Source organism: Salmo trutta, unplaced genomic scaffold (assembly GCF_901001165.1).
Source record: "Salmo trutta unplaced genomic scaffold, fSalTru1.1, whole genome shotgun sequence".
NCBI classification, from domain to species: domain Eukaryota; kingdom Metazoa; phylum Chordata; class Actinopteri; order Salmoniformes; family Salmonidae; genus Salmo; species Salmo trutta.
In genome coordinates, this window is record NW_021822880.1 from 43,786 (window position 1) to 63,892 (window position 20,107).

The 20,107-nt window shown below is 44.9% G+C and overlaps 1 protein-coding gene across 1 annotated transcript; it reads left to right on the top strand.

The window, feature by feature from the left end:
• Positions 1–3,160: 3,160 nt before the first annotated feature.
• On the top strand, positions 3,161–20,083 carry LOC115186250 (exosome complex exonuclease RRP44). Its single transcript, XM_029745923.1, has 20 exons — positions 3,161–3,480; positions 3,886–4,043; positions 5,523–5,704; positions 7,150–7,223; positions 7,382–7,549; positions 7,887–8,162; positions 8,383–8,520; positions 8,849–8,995; positions 9,217–9,333; positions 9,470–9,571; positions 9,770–9,834; positions 9,923–10,007; positions 10,132–10,259; positions 12,118–12,204; positions 13,105–13,261; positions 14,031–14,245; positions 15,273–15,441; positions 19,207–19,365; positions 19,448–19,570; positions 19,715–20,083. Exons 1-20 carry the CDS (start codon positions 3,262–3,264, stop codon positions 19,775–19,777), a joined length of 2,832 nt encoding a protein of 943 aa, XP_029601783.1. The 5' UTR covers positions 3,161–3,261; the 3' UTR covers positions 19,778–20,083.
• The last annotated feature ends 24 nt before the right edge of the window (positions 20,084–20,107 follow it).

Consider the following 20,107-nt stretch of genomic DNA (forward strand, 5'->3'; position numbering starts at 1 on the left):
GACAGTATGAGACAGTAACCTAGCCATGGACAGTATGAGACAGTAACCTAGCCATGGACAGTATGAGACAGTAACCTAGCCATGGACAGTATGAGACAGTAACCTAGCCATGGACAGTATGAGACAGTAACCTAGCCATGGACAGTGTGATGGTATGAGACAGTAACCTAGCCATGGACAGTATGAGACAGTAACCTAGCCATGGATAGTATGAGACAGTAACCTAGCCATGGACAGTATGAGACAGTAACCTAGCCATGGACAGTATGAGACAGTAACCTAGCCATGGACAGTATGAGACAGTAACCTAGCCATGGACAGTATGAGACAGTAACCTAGCCATGGACAGTGTGATGGTATGAGACAGTAACCTAGCCATGGACAGTATGAGACAGTAACCTAGCCATGGACAGTATGAGACAGTAACCTGGCCATGGACAGTATGAGACAGTAACCTAGCCATGGACAGTATGAGACAGTAACCTAGCCATGGACAGTGTGATGGTATGAGACAGTAACCTAGCCATGGATAGTATGAGACAGTAACCTAGCCATGGACAGTATGAGACAGTAACCTAGCCATGGACAGTATGAGACAGTAACCTAGCCATGGACAGTGTGATGGTATGAGACAGTAACCTAGCCATGGACAGTATGAGACAGTAACCTAGCCATGGATAGTATGAGACAGTAACCTAGCCATGGACAGTATGAGACAGTAACCTAGCCATGGACAGTATGAGACAGTAACCTAGCCATGGACAGTATGAGACAGTAACCTTGCCATGGACAGTATGAGACAGTAACCTAGCCATGGACAGTATGAGACAGTAACCTAGCCATGGACAGTACGAGACAGTAACCTAGCCATGGACAGTATGAGACAGTAACCTAGCCATGGACAGTATGAGACAGTAACCTAGCCATGGACAGTATGAGACAGTAACCTAGCCATGGACAGTATGAGACAGTAACCTAGCCATGGACAGTATGAGACAGTAACCTAGCCATGGACAGTGTGATGGTATGAGACAGTAACCTAGCCATGGACAGTATGAGACAGTAACCTAGCCATGGATAGTATGAGACAGTAACCTAGCCATGGATAGTATGAGACAGTAACCTAGCCATGGACAGTATGAGACAGTAACCTAGCCATGGACAGTATGAGACAGTAACCTAGCCATGGACAGTATGAGACAGTAACCTAGCCATGGACAGTATGAGACAGTAACCTAGCCATGGACAGTGTGATGGTATGAGACAGTAACCTAGCCATGGACAGTATGAGACAGTAACCTAGCCATGGACAGTATGAGACAGTAACCTAGCCATGGACAGTATGAGACAGTAACCTAGCCATGGACAGTATGAGACAGTAACCTAGCCATGGACAGTGTGATGGTATGAGACAGTAACCTAGCCATGGACAGTATGAGACAGTAACCTAGCCATGGACAGTATGAGACAGTAACCTAGCCATGGACAGTGTGATGGTATGAGACAGTAACCTAGCCATGGACAGTATTAGAGTGCAGCAGACATTGGCAAGAAGTAGGGCAACAGTTGACCTACACCCAACCACACACATGCAGAATAGATAACGACAAATCAAACGTCATGAATAAACGAATCAATGTCCCCTTACCTGAATGATCAAATCATTGTCCCCTTTCTTGAATAAACAAATCAATGTCCCCTTACTTGAATAAACAAATCAATGTCCCCTTACCTACACGGTACCTTCATTTATGATGTAACCAAGGTAACCATTGCACTTAGTGGCCCCCATCTGTTCAGAGGGGTCACTGAGTTTCACTGAGATCTGCCCTGAAATGGCAGTTGATGATGTAACAACTGCCAATAATGTAATAGTTGGTAGTAAGATATTATCTTTTGCATTTATAATGTAATGCATGCTGATGTAATACATGCTGATGATGTAATACATGCTGATGATGTAATACATGCTGATGATGTAATACATGCTGATAATGTAATACACACTTAGATATTACAGATAATACAGTCCCAAATGTGTCTTCCTCATTTAATCCAACCCCTCTGAGGGCCCATACTCATGTTTCCCAGCCGAGATAAACAGGGAGATTGAGGCATTTGAATTCCGACACACTTAGATATTACAGATAATACAGTCCCAAAATGTTGTCACATCTACACAAGACCAGAACATATGTAAAATAGAGCTGTTAAGGCAACGTTCTATTAAAAGGTTCTTGTACTGGTTGACCTGAAAAAGAAAAGGTGTCATACTTCCATGTGTGAGGCACATAAAAGGACTGTAAAGGCAGATAGATGAAAGTGGTGGAAAAACAGAGATGTTGACCTTGGGTCAATGGGTTAAGTGTTAGTGAGTGAATCAGTCAGTCAGTCTGTTAGTGAACCCCTCCCCCTGCAAGTCTGTTGTGGTAATGGATGCAAATGAAAAGTATTCCTCAAGTGTGTGACACTTAATATGCATGACATTAAACAAAGATAGTGATTTTAGGTTGTTATTGCATCATTGGTTGAAATCATGACACTATTGATTAAAAAAAAGTTACACACTTTATGTCATAATCAACGCATAATGTATTAACTAACTGTAGTAACTATTACATTATACTCAAAAATGTTATTACGTTATGCGTTCAGCATATTTATTACACATTATTGGCAATTTATTACATTATCAGCATTTATAAAATGTTAAATGTGAAAGTTATTACATTATTAGCCGATATTACATTATTGGCAGTTATTACATTATCAGTCGCTACAGACCTCTTTATAGTTTTCAAGGAAACAAGATGACGTATTCCACCCTGATTATGCATGCAAGTGTTGTTGACGAGGACTTGCGCTGTCTCTATCACACTCCAGCCCGCTACGGAGCTGTAACGCTTCTGAAGGTTGGTTTGCACACCAAGATTAAAATGAAGAAGAAAAAGAAGATGGCCTTACATAGTTTTACACAGAGTTGGAAAATATTATATTATGACATATTTAATTATCGATCATAAAATTCCCCCTAAATTGTTTCTAAAATACACAGATTTAATTGATACATGTATAAAAAGTACACAAAGTATCTGGTAACTTTCACAATAGAATCTGAATCAGATATGATCCGTCACAAGAAACCCCGGAAATGTTTTTATCTTCCCTCCTCCCACGTGTGTACATCGGTCTGTTTGTTGATGTACACCTATGAGTAGAAACGTATCAAAATTACTGTTGTAATAGATATTTATCGTAGTAATGTTGAAATCAAAAACTTTCGTAAAGAAAACCCGATCAGGCGGGATCATGAAAATAGTCCGTGAGCACTACCTGCGAGACGACATTTGGTGCGGAAGTGAAGTTTGTACAGAATGCAAGCAAGAAGAGTCTGTGTTGCAGAAAGACGCTTGCATTGAAAGCAACTTGTGTTCTTTCCCACACTATTTACTCCCAGACACAAACGTTGTGTTGAGCCAGGTACGTTACTGTGGAATAATGTCTAACGTAAACGTTATTATTAACAACAAATCAATACAAAAAGGACATGTCTAAAGTAAACGCTAGATTGTCCCACCGCATCACTACAGTTTAGATGTCTGACACGCCTCTGGTGAAAGTTAATTTATCAAGCTCAGGGTTTCCCAAGCTCGGTCCTGCCCCGTCCCCCGGGTGCACGTTTTGGTTTTTGCCCTACACAGCAGATGAAAATAATCAAAGCTCGATGATGAGTTGGATATTTGAGTCAGCTATGTAGTGCTGGGGTAGAAACCACAACGTGCAGGATCAAGTTTGGGAAACCCTGATCTAGCTAACACTAATTTGACTAACTTTCAGCTGTGACATTCTACCATGCTGAATCAATATCCCGTTTAATGTCTGTAGATTGATATCCTGGAGGATCCCTTGATCAAGAACGTGATCATTCTGCAGACTGTACTCCAAGAGGTCCGCCACAGGAGCGCTCCCATTTACAAGCGATTGAAAGACATCCTTCACGACAAGGAAAAACACGTTTACACTTTCACTAACGAACATCACAGGTAGATAACTGACTGTTTTGTAGTGATTTAAGGGGGTGCAGCCTAACTTGGTTTTGTAGTGATTTAAGGGGGTGCAGCCTAACTTGGTTTTGTAGTGATTTAAGGGGGTGCAGCCTAACTTGGTTTTGTAGGGATTTAAGGGGGTGCAGCCTAACTTGGTTTTGTAGTGATTTAAGGGGGTGCAGCCTAACTTGGTTTTGTAGGGATTTAAGGGGGTGCAGCCTAACTTGGTTTTGTAGTGATTTAAGGGGGTGCAGCCTAACTTGGTTTTGTAGTGATTTGAGGGGGTGCAGCCTAACTTGGTTTTGTAGTGATTTAAGGGGGTGCAGCCTAACTTGGTTTTGTAGTGATTTAAGGGGGTGCAGCCTAACTTGGTTTTGTAGTGATTTAAGGGGGTGCAGCCTAACTTGGTTTTGTAGTGATTTAAGGGGGTGCAGCCTAACTTGGTTTTGTAGTGATTTGAGGGGGTGCAGCCTAACTTGGTTTTGTAGTGATTTAAGGGGGTGCAGCCTAACTTGGTTTTATAGTGATTTAAGGGGGTGCAGCCTAACTTGGTTTTGTAGTGATTTAAGGGGGTGCAGCCTAACTTGGTTTTGTAGTGATTTGAGGGGGTGCAGCCTAACTTGGTTTTGTAGTGATTTGAGGGGGTGCAGCCTAACTTGGTTTTGTAGTGATTTAAGGGGGTGCAGCCTAACTTGGTTTTGTAGTGATTTAAGGGGGTGCAGCCTAACTTGGTTTTGTAGTGATTTAAGGGGGTGCAGCCTAACTTGGTTTTGTAGTGATTTGAGGGGGTGCAGCCTAACTTGGTTTTGAATCAGGGACCCTTGGGGTTATCCCACCACTGACGCCGATGTACCAATTGACTGAAATAAGTTGAAGCAAGACTGAAGTCAGCATGTTTCCCAGCCAAAACAGTTTGGAAGAGTTTGCGCATATATTACGACGACATTTTGTGATGTTTAGTTTTTTGGACTTTGGCAAGGGCTTTTTAAGCTGTTCGTGCACACATTTTGTTCTTGAGGCAAGCCGCAGTCTACGCCTTAATCGCTGATTGGTCAACAGTAGGGATTCTTCAATGAAGTGCCTGCTGTTGTTCAGCGATTAACGACTCGTCCTCATTCACGGTTTCTCTTGAGAAATACTGCACCAAACATCCTAATCAGATGAAAAATTGCGTGACTAAGATCTAGGCAAAAAAGTAAATTTATGACAGATTTATTGAGTTATATTAATTCTGACTATTTTGTGGAAGTGTATACTGGCTATGGCGTCTCAAAATGGACAAACAGTACTATTGCCATTTTTTTTTCTTGTTTTTCAAGCCAAGGTCTTTTTAAGTATAAGAGCACACTCGTTCAGCTAACCGAGCTCAGGCTAGTCGCCAGCCGAACTGAAGCATGCTGACGCCTTAACTGTCCATCCATTTGTGACCGATCAATGCTTTTCAAAGCAATGCATGGTTGTATTGTTCTGTTCCAGAGAAACGTATATAGAGAGAGAGCAGGGGGAAAGCGCCAACGATCGTAATGACAGAGCCATCCGCATATCTACAAAGTGGTACAGTGATCATCTGAACAACAAGGGGTTAAAGGTTGTTTTGCTGACCAATGACCGGGGCAACAAGGAGAAAGCAGAGGAGGCCGGCCTGCTCACATACAGATGTAAGAAACAACACACCTCTGTTACCTCAAATCACATTTTATTGGTCACATAAACATGGTTAGCAGATGTTAATGCGAGTGTAGCGAAATGCTTGTGCTTCTAGTTCCGACCATGCAGTAATATCTAACAGCAAGTAATCTGACAATTTCACAACAACTACCATATACCCCAAGATGAGACGGCTGTTCATGTCTTTAATATCACAATATCTGTTACCTCAATACTCCAAGATGAGACGGCTGTTCATGTCTTTAATATCACAATATCTGTTACCTCAATACTCCAAGATGAGACGGCTGTTCATGTCTTTAATATCACAATATCTGTTACCTCAATACTCCAAGATGAGACGGCTGTTCATGTCTTTAATATCACAATATCTGTTACCTCAATACTCCAAGATGAGACGGCTGTTCATGTCTTTAATATCACAATATCTGTTACCTCAATACTCCAAGATGAGACCGCTGTTCATGTCTTTAACCTTAATCACAAGGTCACAATACTACATGGGTTCAACATGTCGACTACATGTTTACTTTAGAAGATGCCGACTACATGTTTACTTTACGAGATGTCGACTACATGTTTACTTGAGGAGATGCCGACTACATGTTTACTTTAGGAGATGCCGACTACATGTTTACTTTAGGAGATGCCGACTACATGTTTACTTTAGGAGATGCCGACTACATGTTTACTTTAGGAGATGCCGACTACATGTTTACTTGAGGAGATGCCGACTACATGTTTACTTGAGGAGATGCCGACTACATGTTTACTTTAGGAGATGCCGACTACATGTTTACTTTAGGAGATGCCGACTACATGTTTACTTTAGAAGATGTCGACTACATGTTTACTTGAGGAGATGCCGACTACATGTTTACTTGAGGAGATGCCGACAACATGTTTACTTGAGGAGATGCCGACTACATGTTTACTTTAGGAGATGTCGACTACATGTTTACTTTAGGAGATGTCGACTACATGTTTACTTGAGGAGATGCCGACAACATGTTTACTTTAGGAGATGCCGACTACATGTTTACTTTAGGAGATGCCGACTACATGTTTACTTTAGGAGATGCCGACTACATGTTTACTTGAGGAGATGCCGACTACATGTTTACTTTAGGAGATGCCGACTACATGTTTACTTTAGGAGATGCCGACTACATGTTTACTTTAGAAGATGCCGACTACATGTTTACTTGAGGAGATGCCGACTACATGTTTACTTGAGGAGATGCCGACTACATGTTTACTTGAGGAGATGCCGACTACATGTTTACTTGAGGAGATGCCGACTACATGTTTACTTGAGGAGATGCCGACTACATGTTTACTTGAGGAGATGCCGACTACATGTTTACTTTAGGAGATGCCGACTACATGTTTACTTTAGGAGATGCCGACTACATCCATCCTCTGTTCCACACAGGTGAGGAGTACGTCAAGAGTCTGATAGCCAACCCTGAGCTGGTGGATCGACTGGCTTTGACCAACGATGACAAGGTAACTAATATCTACACAATATCACATTTACACATATGTACTTTCTGCAGCAGCTATTTTAGATTCATAGAGAAAGTTAGATCTGCATATTCATAAAGAATGTTAGATCTGCATATTCATGGTTATTCGTTTAATTCCTCCCTCCCTCCCTCCCCCAGAATGAGATCACCAGCAGTAAGGTGTTGTTCTCGGAGCACCTGCCCCTGTCTAGGATCCAGTCTGGGATTAAGAGTGGGACCTTCCAACAGGGAACGTTCCGGGCTAGCAGAGACAACTACCTGGAGGCTACTGTGTTTGTCCACGGAGAAGGAGATGACAGTACAGAGGTGAGTGCTGCTAAAGCATAGCTCATGTTCATTTGTGGATTCTGGCCGTGTAACCTGCCATAGAAGTATGGAACATTCTTTAAGTCCTCCAACAGTTATTGAATATTTCCTCATTGTTAGTTAGCTCCTCTGTTCATGTACCTGGTTTGGAAAAGTGAGTTATCAACAGTATTATTTTTCCTTTACCATTGGATGGGAGTGGAGAATCTTTGATGCTGTTCTAAGTGCCAGCTGGTGACATGGGGATGAGTGAGTGAGCGAGTGATTGGATGGGAAATGTAAACGAAGCAGCGTTGGTTACCATGGTAACACGTCCTCTTCCTGTCCCGCCCCTCAGGTTCTCATCCAAGGCCTACAGAACTTGAACAGGGCTGTCCATCAGGACCTGGTTGCTGTGGAGATCCTGCCTCTGAACCAATGGGTGGCTCCGTCCTCTGTGGTGCTGCAGGACGAGGGGCCCAAGGAGGATGATGTCACAGAGGAGGAGGAGGCAGAGTTGAAGAGTGGTCCGTCGGGGGTGGCGTCACGGAAGCCCACAGGCAGGGTGGTGGGCATCATCAAGAGGAACTGGAGACCCTTCTGTGGCATGCTCTTCCTGTCCCAAATCAAAGAGGTGCGTCACCTCACTCTGCTCTGTCAATCAATACATCAATCAAATCAAACCCTTCAGAAATCCTACATGAGTATTTGTCAATATGGATGCATATACCACCATGCTTTGGTTTCTCTTGTGATTATTTGTCGTCTGTCGTACTTGTTTTGTGCTGACGAATGTGGACAAGACCAAAGATATCTCATTGTTCCTGGTCTTTTACCCCTTCTTCCCTTCCCAGGCGACCCGTCACCTCTTCACCCCAGCTGACCGTCGTATCCCCAGGATCCGTATCGAGACGCGCCAGGCGGCCACGTTGGCAGGACAGAGGATCATGGTGGCCATCGACGGCTGGCCCAAGCACTCCAGATACCCTAATGTATGTGTCTCTCAGGTCCTCTTTATTACAGTTGGGCTGCTCAGATGATCACGTATCATTACCGGATATCAATGTCTGGAGAAGTGTAGGATGTACATGAGATGTGCAGCGCGACTGCAATGAAGAGGACCTGGAACGCACCTCAATCATAGTCAACTGCTTCTCTCTCCTCTTTCTGTCTTTGAGGAGCTAGCAGAGACTAGGCACCATTCTCTCCTCACCCACCCCTCTCTCCTTCTCTCCCTCTCTCCTCCTCTCCTTCTCTCCCTCTCTCCTCCTCTCCTTCTCCTCCTCTCCCTCTCTCCTCCTCTCTCTCTCCTCCTCTCAGGGCCATTTTGTTCGTAGCCTGGGAAGTGCAGGGGACAAGGAGACAGAGACGGAGGTGCTACTGCTGGAGCATGATGTCCCTCACCAGGACTTCTCACAGGCCGTCCTCAGTTTCCTCCCCAAGATGCCCTGGAACATCACAGAGGAGGTAACTGGGGGTCCTGTTATGGCGGCCATTTTGTGTCAAGACATATATCAATGGTTGTCAGCTGGTGGCTACGTTGTTATAACAATCAACAATTTGCTAACACTACTTAAAGCCTGTTGGTATAATTGCATTATGGTGTGGTTATAATACTTTATAAAGGCTCATAACATGCTTATAACAGGTAATAATGCATCACTAAACCTTATTTGATCTTCTATCAGGACATGGCTGTGAGAGAGGACCTGAGGAACCTGACTGTCTGCAGTGTGGATCCTCCTGGCTGTACGGACATAGATGATGCTCTGCACTGCAGAGACCTGCCCAATGGAAACCAAGAGGTAGGACACTGATGAACTAACTTTATCACAACATTGTATTGGACGGATGAGGTAACAGAATGTATTTAATTGGTAATGTGATGGAACAGAATTGAAAGTTGAGAAGTCATGGTGCCTGTTTCATTGTGTGTTTAAGGTTGGTGTCCACATTGCTGACGTGAGCCACTTCATCCGTCCAGGCAACGCCATGGACCTGGAGGCTGCAAACAGAGGCACTACAGTCTACCTGACTGGAAGGGTAGGAGATCCTCTGTATCATCACATAGTAACCTCGATGAACCCTAGCTAGCTCTTTTTAGTACGTCTTCAACGGCACCCTATTCCCTATATAGTGCACTACGTTTTACCAGAGCCCGGGTCAGAAGTAGTCCAAAATATAGGGAATAGGGTTCCATTTCAGTGTTGTATTGTTAACACAGCTGGTTGTCTCCCACAGAGGATCGACATGGTTCCTGAACTGCTGAGCTCCAACCTGTGTTCTCTACGATCCAGTGTGGAGAGGTGACTTTAATACCTCCTTAAGACATCATATATTTAGTTGTTGTTGTCATTTACCATTAGTGGTGTTCATGGTGTCTCCTCTCTGTAGGCTGGCCTTCTCTTGTATATGGGAGATCAACGACAAGGCTGAGATAGTCCAGACCAGATTCACTAAAAGTGTCATCAACTCCAAGGTAGGGGGAGAGTAAACTCACACATTTGACAATGTAACAGTTGTGATTGAGACAATGTAAGACTTAGAAATGCCCCTCAGGGATCAATAAAGTTTATTGAATTGAATGATAATTCTTCCTCCAGGCCTCCCTGACGTACGCCGAGGCCCAGATGAGGATTGATGACGCCAACATGAATGATGACACCACCAAGAGCTTACGAGGACTGAACAGACTGGCCAAGATCCTGAAGAAACGGAGGATAGAGAAAGGGTAAGAGGTTACGAGGTCTGAACAGACTAGCCAGGATCCTGAAGAAACGGAGGATAGAGAAAGGGTAAGAGCTTACGAGGTCTAACAGACTAGCCAGGATCCTGAAGAAACGGAGGATAGAGAAAGGGTAAGAGCTTACGAGGTCTAACAGACTAGCCAGGATCCTGAAGAGACAGGATAGAGAAAGGGTAAGAGGTTACGAGGTCTGAACAGACTAGCCAGGATCCTGAAGAAACGGAGGATAGAGAAAGGGTAAGAGGTTACGAGGTCTGAACAGACTAGCCAGGATCCTGAAGAGACAGGATAGAGAAAGGGTAAGAGGTTACGAGGTCTGAACAGACTAGCCAGGATCCTGAAGAGACAGGATAGAGAAAGGGTAAGAGGTTACGAGGTCTGAACAGACTAGCCAGGATCCTGAAGAAACAGAGGATAGAGAAAGGGTAAGAGCTTACGAGGTCTGAACAGACTAGCCAGGATCCTGAAGAAACGGAGGATAGAGAAAGGGTAAGAGCTTACGAGGTCTAACAGACTAGCCAGGATCCTGAAGAAACGGAGGATAGAGAAAGGGTAAGAGGTTACGAGCCTGAACAGACTAGCCAGGATCCTGAAGAGACAGGATAAAGGGTAAGAGGTTACGAGGTCTGAACAGACTAGCCAGGATCCTGAAGAAACAGAGGATAGAGAAAGGGTAAGAGCTTATGAGGTCTGAACAGACTAGCCAGGATCCTGAAGAAACGGAGGATAGAGAAAGGGTAAGAGCTTACGAGGTCTGAACAGACTAGCCAGGATCCTGAAGAGACAGGATAGAGAAAGGGTAAGAGCTTACGAGGTCTGAACAGACTAGCCAGGATCCTGAAGAAACGGAGGATAGAGAAAGGGTAAGAGCTTACGAGGTCTAACAGACTAGCCAGGATCCTGAAGAAACGGAGGATAGAGAAAGGGTGAGGTTACGAGCCTGAACAGACTAGCCAGGATCCTGAAGAGACAGGATAGAGAAAGGGTAAGAGGTTACGAGGTCTGAACAGACTAGCCAGGATCCTGAAGAAACAGAGGATAGAGAAAGGGTAAGAGCTTACGAGGTCTGAACAGACTAGCCAGGATCCTGAAGAAACGGAGGATAGAGAAAGGGTAAGAGCTTACGAGGTCTGAACAGACTAGCCAGGATCCTGAAGAGACAGGATAGAGAAAGGGTAAGAGCTTACGAGGTCTGAACAGACTAGCCAGGATCCTGAAGAAACGGAGGATAGAGAAAGGGTAAGAGCTTACGAGGTCTAACAGACTAGCCAGGATCCTGAAGAAACGGAGGATAGAGAAAGGGTAAGAGGTTACGAGCCTGAACAGACTAGCCAGGATCCTGAAGAGACAGGATAGAGAAAGGGTAAGAGGTTACGAGGTCTGAACAGACTAGCCAGGATCCTGAAGAGACAGGATAGAGAAAGGGTAAGAGGTTACGAGGTCTGAACAGACTAGCCAGGATCCTGAAGAGACAGGATAGAGAAAGGGTAAGAGGTTACGAGGCCTGAACAGACTAGCCAGGATCCTGAAGAGACAGAATAGAGAAAGGGTAAGAGGTTACGAGGCCTGAACAGACTAGCCAGGATCCTGAAGAGACAGGATAGAGAAAGAGTTTGTGACTGTGATGTCAGTAGTTGATAACCTTTTCCCTAACTGTTGAGACGGATCGTTAGAACTGTGGCAGATTGATGTATTCCCAAAAGTGATTAGTTGGTTGATGGATGGATTGCTTATGTTAATTGATCTGGTTGATCGTCTCATTAATCTATATGTTTTACTGGTTGGAATGTATAAATACATGTCTTTGTTGGTGATCTAACATGGTGGTTTTCCGTTGTTTCAGTGCGTTGACTCTCTCCTCGCCCGAGGTTCGCTTCCACATCGACAGTGAGACTCACGACCCCATAGACCTACAGACCAAGGAACTCAAGTACGTTGTCAGCCTTTTAGAATCTAGAATTTAAAATAAGGCTTTTAGAATCTAGAATTTAAAATAAGCCTTTTAGAATCTAGAATTTAAAATAAGGCTTTTAGAATCTAGAATTTAAAATAAGGCTTTTAGAATCTAGAATTTAAAATAAGGCTTTTAGAATCTAGATTTTAAAATAAGCCTTTTAGAATCTAGAATTTAAAATAAGCCTTTTAGAATCTAGAATTTAAAATAAGCCTTTTAAAATAAGCCTTTTAGAATCTAGAATTTAAAATAAGCCTTTTAGAATCTAGAATTTAAAATAAGCCTTTTAGAATCTAGAATTTAAAATAAGCCTTTTAGAATCTAGAATTTAAAATAAGCCTTTTAGAATATAGAATTTAAAATAAGCCTTTTAGAATATAGAATTGAAAATAAGCCTTTTAGAATATAGAATTGAAAATAAGCCTTTTAGAATATAGAATTGAAAATAAGCCTTTTAGAATATAGAATTGAAAATAAGCCTTTTAGAATATAGAATTGAAAATAAGCCTTTTAGAATATAGAATTGAAAATAAGCCTTTTAGAATATAGAATTGAAAATAAGCCTTTTAGAATATAGAATTGAAAATAAGCCTTTTAGAATATAGAATGGAAAATAAGGCTTTTAGAATGTGTCTGTTCATGATGCTTGAAACTGTGCTGTCGTTTTGACCCTGACTAACATGGTTTAAACTTCAACAAGTTCAGCTGAATTCACATGAATATTGACAAGCTTTTTGTGGCCTGTCAAAGCATCCTGCTGTTTCCAGGTTTACCTTGTCACTGAGTTATAGCATCCAACAGTAGATCTCTGCTCAGAGACTTGATGTTCACGCTGTATCGGTGGCTTCAAATTCAAATAACTTTATTGTTCCCCAGGGAGACCAACTCGATGGTGGAGGAGTTCATGTTGCTGGCCAACATTTCAGTAGCTCAGAAGATTTATGATGAGTTCTCAGAGTGTGCTCTTCTCAGGAAGCACCCCGCCCCTCCTCCATCTAACTACGACATCCTCAACAAGGCTGCCAAGTCTAAGGTACATCTACATATTCAGATCGACTAGACATCAACATCTAAAACACATCGATAGACAATACTTCTAGCTAAAACACAGTTTTAATAAGACTTGATCTTTTTTGGGGACAATTGTTCCTTTCTGGGTCGAAGGACAACAAAATAGGGACTGACGTAGAACCTTGGATAGATATCAATAATTACAACAAATAAACCCCCCGTTTCCCTTGTATTACACTTTCTGACATCAGTCTAATGTAGTCCTAACGTTGTTGTTTCTGACATCAGTCGAATGTAGTCCTAACGTTGTTGTTTCTGACATCAGTCTAATGTAGTCCTAACGTTGTTGTTTCTGACATCAGTATAATGTAGTCCTAACGTTGTTGTTTTTGACATCAGTCGAATGTAGTCCTAACGTCAGAAACAACATCAGTCGAATGTAGTCCTAACGTCAGAAACAACAACAGTCTAATGTAGTCCTAACGTCAGAAACAACATCAGTCGAATGTAGTCCTAACGTCAGAAACAACAACAGTCTAATGTAGTCCTAACGTCAGAAACAACATCAGTCTAATGTAGTCCTAACGTTGTTGTTTCTGACATCAGTCTAATGTAGTCCTAACGTTGTTGTTTCTGACATCAGTCTAATGTAGTCCTAACGTTGTTGTTTCTGACATCAGTCTAATGTAGTCCTAACTTTTTTTTTTCTGACATCAGTCTAATGTAGTCCTAACGTTGTTGTTTCTGACATCAGTCTAATGTCGTCCTAACATTGTTGTCCCTCCCCTCAGGACTTGGTGATCCACACGGACTCGGCCAAGGCTCTAGCTGACTCTCTGGACGCGGCCCAGGTGGACGGCTTCCCTTACTTTAACACCTTGCTGCGTATCCTAGCAACACGCTGCATGATGCAGGCTGTGTACTTCTGCTCCGGGATGGACAGTGACTTCCACCACTATGGACTGGCCTCTCCCATCTACACACACTTCACCTCGCCTATCAGACGGTGAGAACACACACTTCACCTCGCCTATCAGACGGTGAGAACACACACTTCACCTCACCTATCAGACGGTGAGAACACACACTTCACCTCGCCTATCAGACGGTGAGAACACACACTTCACCTCGCCTATCAGACGGTGAGAACACACACTTCACCTCGCCTATCAGACGGTGAGAACACACACTTCACCTCGCCTATCAGACGGTGAGAACACACACTTCACCTCGCCTATCAGACGGTGAGAACGCACACTTCACCTCGCCTATCAGACGGTGAGAACGCACACTTCACCTCGCCTATCAGACGGTGAGAACGCACACTTCACCTCGCCTATCAGACGGTGAGAACGCACACTTCACCTCGCCTATCAGACGGTGAGAACACACACTTCACCTCGCCTATCAGACGGTGAGAACACACACTTCACCTCGCCTATCAGACGGTGAGAACACACACTTCACCTCGCCTATCAGACGGTGAGAACACACACTTCACCTCGCCTATCAGACGGTGAGAACACACACTTCACCTCGCCTATCAGACGGTGAGAACACACACTTCACCTCGCCTATCAGACGGTGAGAACACACACTTCACCTCGCCTATCAGACGGTGAGAACACACACTTCACCTCGCCTATCAGACGGTGAGAACACACACTTCACCTCGCCTATCAGACGGTGAGAACACACACTTCACCTCACCTATCAGACGGTGAGAACACACACTTCACCTCACCTATCAGACGGTGAGAACACACACTTCACCTCACCTATCAGACGGTGAGAACACACACTTCACCTCACCTATCAGACGGTGAGAACACACACTTCACCTCGCCTATCAGACGGTGAGAACACACACTTCACCTCGCCTATCAGACGGTGAGAACACACACTTCACCTCGCCTATCAGACGGTGAGAACACACACTTCACCTCACCTATCAGACGGTGAGAACACCCTCTCTCTACTCCTGACTGGTGAGTCCACCCTGACTGGTTCTGATGTTATTGTAACCTCTACAGATACTCTGACATCATCGTGCATCGGCTGCTGGCTGTAGCCATTGGAGCAGACAGCACCTACCCAGACCTGATGGACAAACACAAGCAGTCTGCCCTCTGCAACAACCTCAACTACAGACACAAGATGGCTCAGTACGCACAGAGAGCCTCTGTAGCCTTCCACACACAGGTACTGGTCTCACCTAACACACTGACCTGTTAGAGCCTCTGTAGTCTTCCACACACAGGTACTGGTCTCACCTAACACACTGACCTGTTAGAGCCTCTGTAGTCTTCCACACACAGGTACTGGTCTCACCTAACACACTGACCTGTTAGAGGCTCTGTAGTCTTCCACACACAGGTACTGGTCTCACCTAACACACTGACCTGTTAGAGCCTCTGTAGCCTTCCACACACAGGTACTGGTCTCACCTAACACACTGACCTGTTAGAGCCTCTGTAGCCTTCCACACACAGGTACTGGTCTCACCTAACACACTGACCTGTTAGAGCCTCTGTAGTCTTCCACACACAGGTACTGGTCTCACCTAACACACTGACCTGTTAGAGCCTCTGTAGCCTTCCACACACAGGTACTGGTCTCACCTAACACACTGACCTGTTAGAGCCTCTGTAGTCTTCCACACACAGGTACTGGTCTCACCTAACACACTGACCTGTTAGAGCCTCTGTAGTCTTCCACACACAGGTACTGGTCTCACCTAACACACTGACCTGTTAGAGCCTCTGTAGTCTTCCACACACAGGTACTGGTCTCACCTAACACACTGACCTGTTAGAGCCTCTGTAGCCTTCCACACACAGGTACTGGTCTCACCTAACACACTGACCTGTTAGAGCCTCTGTAGTCTTCCACACACAGGTACTGGTCTCACCTAACACACTGACCTGTTAGAGCCTCTGTAGCCTTCCACACACAGGTACTGGTCTCACCTAACACACTGACCTGTTAGAGCCTCTGTAGCCTTCCACACACAGGTACTGGTCTCACCTAACACACTGACCTGTTAGAGCCTCTGTAGCCTTCCACACACAGGTACTGGTCTCACCTAACACACTGACCTGTTAGAGCCTCTGTAGTCTTCCACACACAGGTACTGGTCTCACCTAACACACTGACCTGTTAGAGCCTCTGTAGTCTTCCACACACAGGTACTGGTCTCACCTAACACACTGACCTGTTAGAGCCTCTGTAGCCTTCCACACACAGGTACTGGTCTCACCTAACACACTGACCTGTTAGAGCCTCTGTAGCCTTCCACACACAGGTACTGGTCTCACCTAACACACTGACCTGTTAGAGCCTCTGTAGCCTTCCACACACAGGTACTGGTCTCACCTAACACACTGACCTGTTAGAGGCTCTGTAGTCTTCCACACACAGGTACTGGTCTCACCTAACACACTGACCTGTTAGAGCCTCTGTAGTCTTCCACACACAGGTACTGGTCTCACCTAACACACTGACCTGTTAGAGCCTCTGTAGTCTTCCACACACAGGTACTGGTCTCACCTAACACACTGACCTGTTAGAGCCTCTGTAGTCTTCCACACACAGGTACTGGTCTCACCTAACACACTGACCTGTTAGAGCCTCTGTAGCCTTCCACACACAGGTACTGGTCTCACCTAACACACTGACCTGTTAGAGCCTCTGTAGTCTTCCACACACAGGTACTGGTCTCACCTAACACACTGACCTGTTAGAGCCTCTGTAGTCTTCCACACACAGGTACTGGTCTCACCTAACACACTGACCTGTTAGAGCCTCTGTAGTCTTCCACACACAGGTACTGGTCTCACCTAACACACTGACCTGTTAGAGCCTCTGTAGCCTTCCACACACAGGTACTGGTCTCACCTAACACACTGACCTGTTAGAGCCTCTGTAGTCTTCCACACACAGGTACTGGTCTCACCTAACACACTGACCTGTTAGAGCCTCTGTAGTCTTCCACACACAGGTACTGGTCTCACCTAACACACTGACCTGTTAGAGGCTCTGTAGTCTTCCACACACAGGTACTGGTCTCACCTAACACACTGACCTGTTAGAGCCTCTGTAGTCTTCCACACACAGGTACTGGTCTCACCTAACACACTGACCTGTTAGAGCCTCTGTAGTCTTCCACACACAGGTACTGGTCTCACCTAACACACTGACCTGTTAGAGCCTCTGTAGTCTTCCACACACAGGTACTGGTCTCACCTAACACACTGACCTGTTAGAGCCTCTGTAGTCTTCCACACACAGGTACTGGTCTCACCTAACACACTGACCTGTTAGAGCCTCTGTAGTCTTCCACACACAGGTACTGGTCTCACCTAACACACTGACCTGTTAGAGCCTCTGTAGTCTTCCACACACAGGTACTGGTCTCACCTAACACACTGACCTGTTAGAGCCTCTGTAGCCTTCCACACACAGGTACTGGTCTCACCTAACACACTGACCTGTTAGAGCCTCTGTAGCCTTCCACACACAGGTACTGGTCTCACCTAACACACTGACCTGTTAGAGCCTCTGTAGTTTTCCACACACAGGTACTGGTCTCACCTAACACACTGACCTGTTAGAGCCTCTGTAGCCTTCCACACACAGGTACTGGTCTCACCTAACACACTGACCTGTTAGAGCCTCTGTAGCCTTCCACACACAGGTACTGGTCTCACCTAACACACTGACCTGTTAGAGCCTCTGTAGTCTTCCACACACAGGTACTGGTCTCACCTAACACACTGACCTGTTAGAGGCTCTGTAGTCTTCCACACACAGGTACTGGTCTCACCTAACACACTGACCTGTTAGAGCCTCTGTAGTCTTCCACACACAGGTACTGGTCTCACCTAACACACTGACCTGTTAGAGCCTCTGTAGTCTTCCACACACAGGTACTGGTCTCACCTAACACACTGACCTGTTAGAGCCTCTGTAGTCTTCCACACACAGGTACTGGTCTCACCTAACACACTGACCTGTTAGAGGCTCTGTAGTCTTCCACACACAGGTACTGGTCTCACCTAACACACTGACCTGTTAGAGGCTCTGTAGTCTTCCACACACAGGTACTGGTCTCACCTAACACACTGACCTGTTAGAGCCTCTGTAGTCTTCCACACACAGGTACTGGTCTCACCTAACACACTGACCTGTTAGAGCCTCTGTAGTCTTCCACACACAGGTACTGGTCTCACCTAACACACTGACCTGTTAGAGCCTCTGTAGTCTTCCACACACAGGTACTGGTCTCACCTAACACACTGACCTGTTAGAGCCTCTGTAGTCTTCCACACACAGGTACTGGTCTCACCTAACACACTGACCTGTTAGAGCCTCTGTAGTCTTCCACACACAGGTACTGGTCTCACCTAACACACTGACCTGTTAGAGCCTCTGTAGTCTTCCACACACAGGTACTGGTCTCACCTAACACACTGACCTGTTAGAGCCTCTGTAGTCTTCCACACACAGGTACTGGTCTCACCTAACACACTGACCTGTTAGAGCCTCTGTAGTCTTCCACACACAGGTACTGGTCTCACCTAACACACTGACCTGTTAGAGCCTCTGTAGCCTTCCACACACAGGTACTGGTCTCACCTAACACACTGACCTGTTAGAGCCTCTGTAGCCTTCCACACACAGGTACTGGTCTCACCTAACACACTGACCTGTTAGAGCCTCTGTAGTCTTCCACACACAAGCTATTTAACCAGGAAGTCCCATTGACGATGTGGGACCCATTTTACAAAAGGACACCTGGGTCATATTCATTAGTGTACTGTAGCAAAATGCTTTTCAACGGAAATTGAAAAATAGCATTTCTTACTGGACATTTCCGGGTCGTCTCTCCCTGTTTCCATCTGTTTGAGATAAAATAAGCCCATGGCCGAGATGGCAGATTTCCTGATAATGTATGGTTTCCTCCAGCTGTTCTTCAAGAGCAGAGGCATCCTGAATGAGGAGGGGTTCATCCTGTTTGTGAGGAAGAACGCCATCATCGTTCTCATCCCTAAGTTTGGTCTGGAGGGAACGGTGTTCTTTGAGAACAAAGACAAACCCAGCCCCAAACTGATCTTCAACGAAGAGGTACCCTCGCTGTGTGTCAGAGAAAATTAAATCTGTTTTATTTGTGTATGGCTCAACTGTAACTCTGTGTGTGTGAGAACAGGCTCCTAGTCTGACGGTGGAGGGCCACTCCTTCAACATGTTTGACAAGGTCAAAGTGACCATCAGTCTGGACGCGTCCAACGTCCAGCACCAGAAGATCAGGATGTCCCTGGTCGAACCTGTGGTACGTTTGTTGTTTCAAACTTAACAGAGATCCTACGGTGGTCATTTCCATGTAGTTAGGAACTAAACCTGTTCAGGTAAAATATCTTCTGTCATGTCAATGACTCATTTCAAGGTTGGACATGTAACTAACGTTGTTTTCTAGATCTCTGGAGTGAGTGTCGCACCGTCTGAACCAGAAGCCAAGAGAGCTAAACTGGACCGTTGAATAACACCATCCTCAGACTGAAACTTCTCTCTTAGATCAGTAGTTATTTTTAATGTTTATCTTTTTTCCCTACATGACAAGCACAGAACATCCTGTGGTTAATACGGTCATGATTTTAAAACGGACCCTTTTTTCCTTGACTTATAGAACGTCAACCTTCCAGGTAAATGTTAATGAGATGCCAGTAACCTCTAGAATGGGGTAATATACTGTATTTCTATTCTTGACCCATGGGGTTTGTACGGTCTATTCTAGAAGGAACGTTTCCTTGTACAACTCCCAATAAATCTCTTGGTTTTTAGCCAATGTTCCTTTTCTCTCTGTTTGGTG

What these genes read in the sequence shown, in the direction of transcription:
- LOC115186250 (XM_029745923.1), top strand. Translation starts at nt 3,262, where the DNA reads ATGTTGAAATCAAAAACTTTCGTAAAGAAAACCCGATCAGGCGGGATC. An exon ending in ACAAGGCTGCCAAGTCTAAG is followed by an intron (nt 13,262 to 14,030) that starts GTACATCTACAT and finishes CCCTCCCCTCAG; the next exon opens with GACTTGGTGATCCACACGGA. An exon ending in AACTGATCTTCAACGAAGAG is followed by an intron (nt 19,366 to 19,447) that starts GTACCCTCGCTG and finishes GTGTGAGAACAG; the next exon opens with GCTCCTAGTCTGACGGTGGA.